Source organism: Hetaerina americana, unplaced genomic scaffold, assembly GCF_022747635.1.
Source record: "Hetaerina americana unplaced genomic scaffold, ioHetAmer1.1.p SCAF_2, whole genome shotgun sequence".
Lineage (NCBI taxonomy): Eukaryota > Metazoa > Arthropoda > Insecta > Odonata > Calopterygidae > Hetaerina > Hetaerina americana.
This window is the reverse complement of record NW_027286763.1, coordinates 63004998-63018155: the sequence shown is the minus strand read 5'-3', so window position 1 is coordinate 63018155 and position 13158 is coordinate 63004998. Positions and strand designations below refer to the sequence as shown.

Sequence of the window (13158 nt, the reverse complement as noted above, 5' to 3'; positions counted from 1 at the left end):
AATATATTCTACCTTGAGAACATTCTCTCACTCAGGTGAAACTGTCACCCAGAATAAATAAATAAAGTGATGTACTGTAAGACTACAATAGCAAATGTGAAAGAATGAGCACAAACTGCTCGGCACTAACACTTCTTCAAAGTAGGCTCTTCAAGCTATGTTACCACTAATGGGAAAGGTGGCGAATATTGTAAGCTGTAAATAATGTATGCACTTGTGCATGCCACCTTTCACATATGTGCTGAGTAAGTACCATCTTGGCTCACAAAGCTTTTCCCACATGATTGAGTCCTTACCTAGGGAATCATTGAAAGGGCTTCAGGCAATGGAATAAGGGAATGCCCCAAGACCTTCCATCCCTCCTGACATACACACACACAATATATATACATACATACACATTCAAATACGAAATCCCACAAAACAGCAAACAAATACTTTTTCAAATAGAAATACATATAAGGAAAAGGGATAGGAACACATATAAAGGACGAACAGAGTCGCTGATGGTAGAGTTCACCGAGCACTAAGCCCATATATATATATACATTTATATACATATGTATGTGTGTGCATATATGTAAATACAACCATTAACATAGTAATCCACCCGAAGGTCGTGGATGATAGAATTCACCCAGTACTAAGCCCAGCAGCAAGTAAAATTCATACATCAGGGAAGGGGGGCCAGTTCCTTGCCCTGTGCCAGTTATGGTTTTCCAGGAAGATCTGGTACCCAAAAAATCACCTAGCTGGGGTGGAGCTGCAGATGCCCAGAAAGGCTTGCCCGGGAATGGAACCCGGGCCCTTCCGTCAGTAGTCCAATGCTCTACCCCTGGACTACCTCAACCCATGCATATATATATATCTATACATGTAATATATTGCATGTATAATGAACTTTTGGCCTACTATTAATTTCTTTTATAACAATGAATACTCCTGTTAAAGGGTTTGTGATTTTCATGGTTTCTGCTCCATTAAGCATTATTTGAAAGTAAATTCATTTTATTTAGATGTACTCATTTATTACGCACAAATATTATTAATAAAAAAATAGCAAAGCACATTCAACAAGCTCATTTCACTTAGAAAAGACATTTTGAACTGACTTTTTTTATACACTCATATCACAGCTGGAAATGTCATCGCTGAGAACCATCCACATCATATGCAAAAGGGGCCACTATGTAATTTCATATGGAATAGAATTCGTAATAGTAAAATCCTAAGAGACATGATTCTGGGCATATCTTTCTGTTAGGCCCAAGCCCACAGTAGCATGTTTCCCAAGAGATTATTTAAAAGCCTCTCTTTATAAGAATAGCATAATCTGGTGCCATTAGAAAGATTACATTGCTAATCGAATGTGTAATTTAGACAAGTTAATAAATATGTATGTAAGAATTCCCTAAAAATGCTTCAAGACAAGTTGACTCCCAGTCCCTCAATTCTGGCTGTGGAATCAATAAGTACATCAGCAAACTCCTCACATTCCAAATGTTCTCATTCCTAATTGCATATTGCATGCCCCTCTCATCTTAGCAAATACCTCATCACCCTCCACTGGTCCTAAATACTAATTTTCTTCAAGATGAATTATTGATGACTGAACTTATTGAAATATGACTCTCTGCAATATGCCAGCTAAGAACAATTCAGAGGAATGCAAGGAAACTGAAGGAGGTGCAAAGTAGCCTCAATCATTATGAAGTATAATATGAAATAATGCAATTTTAGCATGTAAGTGATGACCCATGATGCACCTATTGGAAAAGGCGAATGAATTTTTCTTCAGGTAATTCCCTTGATAAATTTATGCCACTGAGATATCTCTATTAAGCCAAGACCAACTAAGAAACAATATGTGCTAGTTTCTACACTTTTTGCCGAGTTCTAAGCTAGTACGGAACACCAAAATGAATGTTTTGTACATTTCTTCTTTTAAAAATTAATGGTTGTTCAAGGATTGACAAATTCAACATAATTCATTTTATGCTATGTTATAATAAAAGAAATACACTATGCAACTTTATACATTATTGCGATTGATAGTTCAGGGACTGCCTAAATTAAATGCTTTTGAAATTTAATATAAAACGGTTTACAAAACCTCATAGGTACTATTACATAATGACATCCTAAGTAATACGTAACAAGGCCAATATAAAAAACTATAAAAATAAAATTACTGACAACATTTCAAATAACTTAATGACCAGTCAGCATGTGGCAACATTTGGTAAATAATAGCTTCAGAATAACAACTGAAGTATCAATATAGTTTCAATTAACAATGGCTCACCCTCAATATTAAAATGAATCACAATAACAGTTTTACAGCATATAATAAATCATTAATAATTTTGAGCCCAATCATAGATCTTTTCAATATGAGATTGCTTGCAAACAACTTTGATCACCACTGTCACTACATTTCAAGAAAACTCTATATAATAGGAGGCTGAATTTGCGAGTGAAACTTTTAAACGTGTTCTCCTTTTCAATGCTGACAGTGAATTCATCTAGGTCATGCTCATGAACTAGCTCATTTTTCAGTAAGCATTCACCGTTAACTTCATCAGAGCATGACTGTGGGTTTTCCACATTCTCTCTCCAAGAAAGAGGGGCTTCCATTGACAAATGTGGAAAATGACTCCATTCCAATGCCACCTCTAAGGAATGTTTTGATGCTTCCTCCAAGAACACCTTTTCTAAAACTCCAGGCACTACGAGATAGAATAGTTGATCTCCATACTTTTTTGGCCTTCTATGGGGACTAGTTTTACTCTTCTGCCAAGCTAATATCTCCACCATAACCTCGTCAGGATCTTTGCTGCCCATTTCATGAAATCTAACCACTCTAGTATTTGGTTTTGGACGGAGTTGCAATGGATGTCTAGGAAGATTGTAGGTGTGACTGGTAAAAATATGGACTTCTGTCACTCTCCATGGAATTGATTTGTAATCCGACAATCGATGAGCCAATTCTGAGGTAACAGGCCAAACACCTCCCTGCAAGTTAAATAAATGAACATCAAGATTTCTAAAAATTAAATACCAGGAATTACCAGTACTGAACTGTAATTTGAAGTGAAAATCCTTCCATGGCTAGCCTAGCCATGTTTTAAGAGAATAATGCAAGGAAAACATTTTGTTTGCGGTTTTCAACAATTTTCATAATGCACAAAAAAAGAATTACCTCTCAGATACATTGTGTGCCTTATATAAAATGTGGCAATTTGGAAAAAAATACATTGGATTACAATTTATACAATTAAAACCAACTAAAAATCTTAAGAAAATACAACCAATAAAAGAAAAGGTGAAGAGTTTTTCATATTATTAGAGTTGAATATCCTCTGTTATCTTGCTCTTTTAGGGCTACATTGAGTTTGAAGGCTCTTATATAGAAAATATTATTCCAATACTTGAGGAAAATTGACATTTGTATGAGGGTCATTCCAAAAGTAAGGTCTCCCATTTTTTGATGAATGGAAAGAAAAGTTTATTTTCAGTAATTTACACTTAATTTGAAATTTCTAAAAGTTTTCAATTTTAAATCGATGAATTGTTGTAACCCCATATCACATTAACTTGCCTCAACGTCATTTAGGAATCGTCAGGAATCACACCTCTTCATCATCGCTCAAGTACCTTCCCGTCAAATTTTCTTTCAACACACAAAAAATGCTGAAAGATACTGATGAAAACTTTTTCAACTCAAGATGGAAAATGCAGAACTGGAGATGGGAATGCTGAGCAAGAGCGCAAGCCTTCTCCAAGACAACACTCTCTCCCACAAAGCAGCATTGCCTTCCTGTTAGTTTGGATATGACATCAGCACCCACCCACCATATAGTTCTGACTTGGCAAACAATGGATTCCACTAGTCTACTAAGTTGAGAGAAAATTTGACCAGAGAGCACTTCAGCCTTAATGAAGTGATGTGATTGCTGAGATCCAACACTTCCTCAAAGACATGGCGGCAAGCTGGTATGATATGAGAATACAAAAACTACCCCAGGGCCTACAAAAATTTATCAATTGAAATAATGATTATGTAAAAAAAATAGAGAAATGTTTCTCTAGAGATTTCAAATGATACATAAATTGCAAAAAATAAACTTCTCTTTCTATTTCTAAAAAAATTGGAGACCTTACTTTTGGGATGACCATCATGTAATGGACATATGCACAATTGAATAAAACATTAACTTTTTCTTAGAATAATGAGAAGCATTTAAAATTACCTGTCTATTTTTTTGATCATTTTTTTTAGCAAATATGTATTCTCACGGCAAAATAGAAGTTACTGCTACAACATTAAATTATGTACAATATTGAGTTATCTACATTAGAAAAATTGCAATATTTTTAAAAAATTTCTTTTAAAAATTAGGATGATCAATGATATTCTGGTCAAGCTTGGTCCTTAGGATTCACAATCGTTTTGGGTGTTGAAGAATTTAAACGAAAAATAAATCTGTAGTGATTTGAGTGAGGGGTAAAAGTTATTATTGATGCATGAGGAACCCTTTACAATGGAATATAAAAAAGACTGTGAAAAGCAATTTTTGTCTGCAGTTGTGCCGTAAAAATTAATATGGTAACTGCATACTGATCTGAATAAAGTAGGCATTTTTCCAATAGCAAAATCCAATTATTGTACACCATCTTACCTTTTAACCTTCAGAAAATTAATCCTAGAATACAACCTGCAAAGCATCATTATGATGCATAACTGCACTTCTGCATATTCAATCTTAAGCCCACCATTAAAATAAATTAAAGCATCATGCTTATAAAGCCATACGTAGCATGCCACCTAGATTCTAAATTTACCACCACAAATGGGGTTATGGGGAATTATTTCATTGAGGTCCAGTTTTCTAAGGCAATTACCTCAGGAAATTCATACTAGGTTCTCAGTCTGATGCCACAAATGAGTAAGTCACTAATTTGTAGTTCAACTAACTTACCATGGAAGATTTATCATGGTTTTCCAAATAATAATACTTAAATCGGTCAAAAAGTAACCTCTATTTCCATGTAATGTAAGAAGCAGGGAGGAGAATCTAATAGTTGCTGAATTGATGCACACAGTGCGTCATGGCACCTCGAGCTGCAGTAGTTGGAAGGTCATGCCACTCGTCGTTTGTTTACAGTAGCAATTTACAATTAACCTTACAACTGAACATCCCACAAAATGTCAAGTCCACTCAATGATAAAGTTTTCACAGGATAAAAACTTCAAAGCTGCTGATATTCATTGGAAAACTTGTGCTGTGCATAGACCAAATAAGATGAGTAACAGTGCTGATCATCATTTGTCAATGAGTGGACAGACAAATGTCCATTATGATGACAGAAGTGACCGCCTATCTGTGAACAATGAACTGCTCCAGAAAATTGATGAACAAGTTCAAATGGGATACTTTTCAATACCCATCATACAGCCCAGACTTGGAGCCAAGTGATTTAATCTGCTCATGCATATGAAAAAGTGGCTTCGCTCCAAACACTTTGACCCCAACAACTGTAGATAAGTTGCCATCATGAATTGGTTGTGATCTCAGGGGGCAGAATTTTATCCTGAGGAAATTTCTGAACTAGTTCATAAACATGACAAATGTTTAAATCTGTTTGGTAAATATGCATGTAGAAAAATAGTAAAGATGGAGAGTTTAACATGTAAATAATCAAATTTCTGTAACTATTCCAGCATTTTTTCAGCCTACTGGTCATTAATTTCTGGACAGCCCTCCCATATAAGTTTATAACAGACCTAATATTCTCACTCACAAATAGTAGCTAATAGTGTGCATCATCTTTAGCATTAGCCATGATCCTTGCAACTCTTTTTTGAATAATGCTTTATTCAATTCACACATAATAATAGTTTAGTTGCATTGCTCAAATTCATTTATTACAAAAGAAATTAGCCCATCCAGGGCATCTACAGTTAATTTACCATGCCTGAAACCAAAGTGATATTAACTAATAATATGATTTGATTCCATAAATAGACATAAATGGCATTTCCTTCCAGATTCAATAATTTTGGGAAAAAATTGGGACAATCAATATGGACCTGTAATTGCCAATTATATTTATATTACCAATATTAGAATATCACAACTACCTTGGATATTTTCAATTTATCAGTACTTGTATCCTGTAGTAGACATTTATTAATTAATTCGAAAAGTTCTCAGAATATAATAGACATAAACAACTTACCTGAGTGAAACTTTTTTATTTTTCAATGCAGGCTCGCTGTATACTAATAGACTTGGTGCAGCAATGTTCCACGTCTTGATCCCATTTCAAATATTAGATTTCTTCAGCCCTGCAATATACCTGTCTATATGGGATCATAGATGTTTGCGGTCTTCAGATGAAAGACTCTCCATTCTCGGGATGTCACCCCGTAGGTTGTTTTCTGACAACAGTTTCGCCCGTGTTTCAATGAGCGTCTTCAGGTCGAAGTGCCGGGGCGTTGTTTTGGCCGCATTTATATATGTTTCACATCTCCCTCCCTGCTCTGTGATTGGTCGGGGGTTTCCAGCCAAATCCTCACTGGTGTGGCATAGAATTCTCTTGGCCTTTTCCGTCTTGAGATGGTGTTTGACCTCAACACAAGATGGTAGCGTGTTTGTATCCCGGCAGCGTTGAAGGAAGGCTAAGGATGACAGCAGTCTTCCCTTCTTCTTCCACAGCTTCTCAAATCTTCTGATTTTCTTGTGCATTTCCTCCCCATAGAGGCGTGCCATATGGGATCGTAGATATGGTGACATCCCGAGAATGGAGAGTCTTTCATACCTGCCTACTTTGGCTGTTAGTTCTTTGTTTGAGGAGAATCTCCATCCACCAAGGAAAATTTTTAGCATGGGGAAGAGATGGAAATCCACTGGAGGAAAATCACAGAATAAGGTGGTTGCGACAACAATTTGTGTCTTAATTGATGCATTTTTGCCATGGCAACGATACTTGTGTGTGAGCATCCATTGTCTTGATAAAAGATAGCCTCCTTCCTCGCCAAACCTGGCCTTTTTCATGTATCTTTCACTGAACTTGGTCCTATAGTATTGCCCAATAATTGCTTGATCTATGGGAAGATAATTTATCAGCAGAATCCCTTTCTCATCCCAGAAAAATGAAGCCATCACCTTTTTGGCAGACCATATTGCCTTTACTTTCTTCGGTGTTGGTGAATCTACATGTTTCCATTGCTTTGACTGCTGTTCTGCCTCTGGGGTGTAGTAATGGACCCAAGTTTCATTTGCGGTCACAAACTAGCACAGAAAATCTTGTTGCTTGCTCTTAAAATGGGTCAACATTGTTTAAAAATTTCCATTCTGATGCATTTTTGATCCTGCATCAACAGTCACCTCACCTTTCTACCAGATTACTTCCTTATATCCAATTCTACAGCTAAAATGTGATAAGCCCAATCAGATAACATCCCTGCAGCTTCAGCAACTTCTCGCACTTTTAGTCGGCAACCCTCCATATGCACTTTTGCAATAATTTCTCGGGAGTGGCACATTTAGACAAACACTACGCAGATAATCATCTACAGGCTTTGCTGTAAGCTGACCAAACCAAACTTAAACTCATTCCTCCATTTAGCAAAAGATGAATATGGAGCAGAGCCCCCCAGAGTGTTCTGAAAGTTGGCATGAATTTCCTTTGCAAACATACCTTACTTTAAGGAGTATTTAATCACTGCTCAAATGCCAATTATTTCCATCTTTGCAAATCGCTACATGGAAACAACAACAGAGAGACGTCTGCACCAAAAATCTCTTCCTAGAGCACTAGCGCGTTAAGTGTTTACTTATTAAGGGTTACCTATTACTAAGTGGGGAAACTCATGCTATCGCTGATGTGAAGTTACAGGCTCTGCTATGTAATTAATGATAGATGTAATACCATTATTTGATGCTTCACATATGTCCAAACTTGCAGATCCTTTCATATGTTTAACTACTCCAAAAATATCTGATGGGATGACTTACATCTAGGTTAATGCTGTATGTTTGTTGATGAACTCATTTTCCGAAGTTTTTCAGGAATTGTAACATTTGGTGAGGTAGTAGCTACTTTCTCAAGAGAAATCCTGTTAAAATCACTAGCTGTAAATGGAAAACTGCAGGGGTCCACCCTGCCATTTTCCTCAGAGTTAATCATTTTCCAAGCAGTCTTACAATAGCTGTTAGCTTTATTAATTAGATCACCATTTAAATTTAGTTTTCCATGCCTAATGGCATTTTTATAATTATTTATTCAGTTGAAATATGCACCCTTATCCTTAGCCAAGCCTTTGAATGAATTGTACAGGGCCATTACCTTGTTCATCCTTTTTACCAGATCTTTTGAATACCATTTCATCTGTTTACAAATGTTTCTTGGAAATAACCTTTTACGTATCACATGAAAACCGCGATTATACAGGTCCAATAATGAAGAGAGGAATTTACAGAAACTATCCTATGCACTTAAATGGATTAGGTGGTCTGACCAGGGTACATTGCCTAATAAATGAATACATTTACTCAATTTCTCATCAGAAAAGAGCCTGTCTAATCCAACTTATTTTACTGGCATCATAAATAATACCAATTAGGTTTAACATTAATAATCAACTATGAGCTGATAGCCAATGTCAATAACACCATGCATTGGTCCCTGAAAATATTTGTAATACTATACATAACTGCAGAGTAACTTGTGGGTTCAAAATTCATACAGGCAAGACCATATGATTTCAATAAATTCACAAATTGTTAGAGTCATTTACAACCATGGTAATTACAATGTGAAAATCTCCATAGACGATAAACCTACTTCAAAATTTTTGCAAGCTAATAATCATTCTGTCAAGATCCAAGATATAACCATTAAGAGGCATCAATTTCATCTACCTTCAGCCAGTGCTCTCATTTGCAGACTATTTTCACATCATATTGACACAAAAACATATCAATTTTATCAAGCTTATATGTTTTTGTTACAATATAAAGTGAAAGTCACTCTATATTCATGGAAAGGATGTGTCTAAATGATTGAGTTTCCTCACATATTCCATAATATTTGTTTTTGCAAGATTTTACCCTATAGTGCATGCTTACAATAACTTCACTGCAAGAAGGCATGATTGATACTATCATTAAACTATCAAATACCACTTTGAATTGGGGAAACTCAAATCAAAACTACAAAAGCAGTTTTGTTTCCTCACCTGATGAATAAATCCATAGAAGAGGCCAAATATAATGTTGAAAAGGAACCACACATGGGGAACTATCTTGTATAAGCGCATCAAGATGCCGTCTCCACTTTCTTCATCTGAAGTAGGGCCACGAATGTCCTGAGCATATAGATACGCCATGGGAAAGGCTAGAGGAAGAAGAAACCGTGGCTCCTGATGAGGAATCATTGACAGCACCAACAGTGGAAGGACCAAGGAGGACACCATAAGAGCAGTGGGTGACTCTGAACGTGGCAAACGGGCCCACCGACGGCGTATGCAGAGCCAAGCCAGTCGTCCCAAACCCAGGAGAGCAAAAATACCAAGAGGTCCAAATAAAAGGGGTAAGTTGACCAGCACATGGAGCTGTGGGATGAACATGACATGCATTAGACAACGAATGAAAATAGGAAGCTGCTTTTTAGAAACACTTCACATGAAAACAAATGTACATGTCGAAGCAGAGATAACTACTACAATAAAACCATACTGATGTTTATAAAAGCAGTCATTTTTTGAGAAAGCTTAAAAGTCTTTGTTTTGTAACATTCTCAATTATTTCTACACCAGGCATAGTATAGATATTTGCCTATAATTATTTAATTCATATCTATTACCACCCAAAAAGAGTGGAACAACTATGCACTTCCACAGCTTACTTGGAAGAATACCAGCTTTAAATGACACATTCATAAGTAGTGCAATGGTTGTAAAGTCTGTAAATTTAGTCAAATATTAATTTATGATTATTTTCACTATACCTACTACAGTGATTCCACCTAAAGATTGGTTTGACAGGCGAAGGTAGCACTCACCTAATACTAAGCCCAATATATCATGTGAAATTTACTCAAACTCAATCAAAACTTAATTTCACTCAATAAGGGTTGTGTCTTTCCCTGTGCCATCTATGGTTTCCCAGGAAGATCTGGTACCCCAAAAAATCCCACAGCTTGGGTTAAGCTGTGAGAGCCCAAAGGCATCGCCCAGAATTAAACTATGCACTACAACTATGACCTAAAACACTCTCATACACATTAATTTGAAAACAAATCATGCTAGTTAGTAATCACACCCTAAATTTGACTTATTCCAAATTGCATAATTACCCATCGAGGGTGGAGTCCATGCTCCTGAAGATTTCCTCGATTTGTATTATATATTAGGAAATTGAATGGCGTCGCAACGACTGGTAGCACTGGATTGATATCCTCCCGAGTGGTAATATAATATCGAGTGTCAGCAACCAGAAGTGGAATAGCCAAAAAAATAGCACAAACAGCTAATGAAGCTGCACGAACATGGAAATGTGCTGATGGAGGTAACTCAACAGTGCCCGATGCAATAAACTTCGCCGGTGTGCTTTTAGTTTGCTGTGATTTTCGAGGCCCTCTCCTCAGCCAAAAAAATATCGCCGGTGCAGAAAATGCTAGAAACGTTGGTCGTATAAAGATACCAAAAGCAAGTGCTGCACCAAGAATGGGGCAGTGCCTCAGAGTATGGTTAGGTAATTTTGACTTCAACCGAGCTATCTTGACACGCTCGGCTATTCCTCTAGCTTGATCCAGTTTTTCCTGCAGGTAACTGTCTTGGTAAAGCACCTGAAAAATATATTTATATTTAATGTTAAGTGATTAAAATAATAACTTCATATTTGTGTTAGGAAGTTACAAGCATAACGATTGCGTCCAAAATAAAAATTTTAAAAATCATGGAATTCAAGCATAACTCAAATTCTTATGCATAAAAATACTCTAGTCCTTTACTCAACCAGAATTTATTTATGCAGGGGACAATAACATTTAGGCGACTTATATATTTAAATCTACACCGATAGGTATATAAAAATATATTTGTTAAATTTTGCCATTCGTCACTGGCACAAAAATTATGATTAAGACTTTGTGTTATATTCGTACCTGGTCTGTGTGACACATAGCCTCAGCAACACAATAGAGCACAAGTGAAGTTAGGGCCATCTCAATTGAATTCGATAATGTCCGTGTTCCATATACAATGGCTACATAAGAGGTTGCAAAGGCCATGAGTCTCGCACGATAGTTTTGCCCATAAATATAGCAAGTGCGGTACAGACAGTAATCACTTATAAACGATATAAGACAGACAATGATTCTTGGGCCAATTAGAAGTATGTAAGGTGGAATGATTCCATTTTTTCCAAACGGCCAGAAGTATTTCTCGATCGAGAACGGCAGCCATGAAACAAGGTATGGAAAAACAATGCTTCGAATTGGTCGAGTAGAATTAAATTCCCACGCTCGAAATACTTCCACACCGAAAACATCACCTGAAATAAATTAAGTCCATTCACTAAAAGGTTTGAAACAATTTTAGGTAAAAATGTATGGCTATCCACACTCACCGGCTACGACTTCAACAGATTGAAAAAATTCATCAGGGTGTACGTAACCACTCTGAGGAAAAACTGTAAGGAGAACACGAAGACATACAAGACCCCAGTAAGGAGAAAGGTTTAAATTTTTCTGAGTACAATGAGAACTGTCGATTCCGCTGTCTTCTCCGCTTTCTTCATTCAGTGAAGATTTATCCTTCATCTCGTCAATTTCTTCTCACCGTATGTTTGGGCATTGTCTAATTACCGTTTAAAGTAAATAATTGCTTGAAAGAGGTGAAATCAACTTTCATCTGACAAAACATTTGCATTTAATATTGACATTCTTGAGCACATTTCACTGGAAAATCCCGAATTTGTGGCAAAATTATTTCCAATTTTGTAAACAATCATCCTCCAAACCCCCAATAGTCTCCTCCCCTTTTCAAAACAGGTGACTCACACCTTTCCGCATTAGCCTTTGCGCACTTGCATGCGAAATTGTGGCCGGATTGTAGATATGACGGGATATGAGGACTTTGCGATGGCATCGCTACTTTCCGCGTGCCCTTTGCATGCGGACTGAATCTACGTATGATAGATTGGATGGCAGGAATGTTAGAAGGGATTCTTTTTGGGAGCTTACAAGTATGGCTCTATTCTAAGTACAATGTTGATTACACAACTCCCACATTGGAGATTAATGCGTGTAGTGTTGATCGAGAAAGTTTATAATAAGACTAAGCAATAGATGTGGAAACATTTTTGCATTAACTCCGTAGTTGTCCATTAAGGGTCTATGGCAATGCCAATACTCCCTGTTTGTATGACAACACCGGTCCGAACCAAGTCATCAAAATTTTGGTCCTACAATCCCTCGCCAACATACGTTAAATATAATGCATGGGCATCGAAGATTCGACCGTAAGCCGTAGTTACCTCGACTAATTCTTTGAGAGGAACTTTCCGGCAAATAATTAAAAATAGCCTACCATAAACAAAAACCGTATAATATCCGTCGGAGGGTAGTATGCTAATGCATACTCATACTACCACTCGCATGCGCGAAGGACAGAGTTGCAATATCATTGAAAATGCTAGCAAAAAAGAAAATTCTCCTTCATAAACCCAATTATTTAAGACCCTTTGTGCGAAAATAATATCCTAGGGGAATACACCAATGATAAAAAGGTAATAACTTAAGTCGTTCTCTTGCCATAAATAATTCAATTGGGCAATCTTTCTTTCGAAGTACGCTTCCTATTTATCAAAAATCCACAAGGTAATCTAATCAAAAAAGAGGGCACTTTAAATAGAAATGAAATTGATGAAAAACTGGAAATTAATTGAATATTAACACGACAGATTCATCTTATCATGAAAACCAGAAACTTCAACTAAGAAGTTGCATTGGACGACAAGTGAAGTAATAACACTATTAATAGGGCACAACATCGTTCCTCTATGCATTCCCCGAGGAAATCGTTATCCACTTCAGGATCCAATTCGATGGTCTGCGCTTTTAGCGATTACATTTTGTTTCTATGAA

General features: G+C 36.6%; 1 protein-coding gene across 2 annotated transcripts; it reads right to left on the bottom strand.

Annotated features, from left to right (window-relative positions):
• Nucleotides 1–1006: 1006 nt before the first annotated feature.
• Nucleotides 1007–12207, bottom strand: PIG-Z (phosphatidylinositol glycan anchor biosynthesis class Z). Of its 2 annotated transcripts, none has more exons than XM_071584905.1 (5): nt 11640–12207; nt 11176–11564; nt 10588–10857; nt 9248–9622; nt 1007–3015 (listed from the first exon to the last, which is right to left on the bottom strand). In XM_071584905.1, the coding sequence occupies exons 1-5, from the start codon at nt 11830–11832 to the stop codon at nt 2389–2391; spliced, it is 1854 nt and encodes a 617-aa protein (XP_071441006.1). In that variant the 5' UTR covers nt 11833–12207; the 3' UTR covers nt 1007–2388. The 2 variants fall into 2 exon arrangements, with proteins under 2 accessions (XP_071441006.1, XP_071441005.1); XM_071584904.1 differs by having other exon boundaries at nt 10366–10857; nt 11640–12206.
• Between the last annotated feature and the right edge of the window lie 951 nt (nt 12208–13158).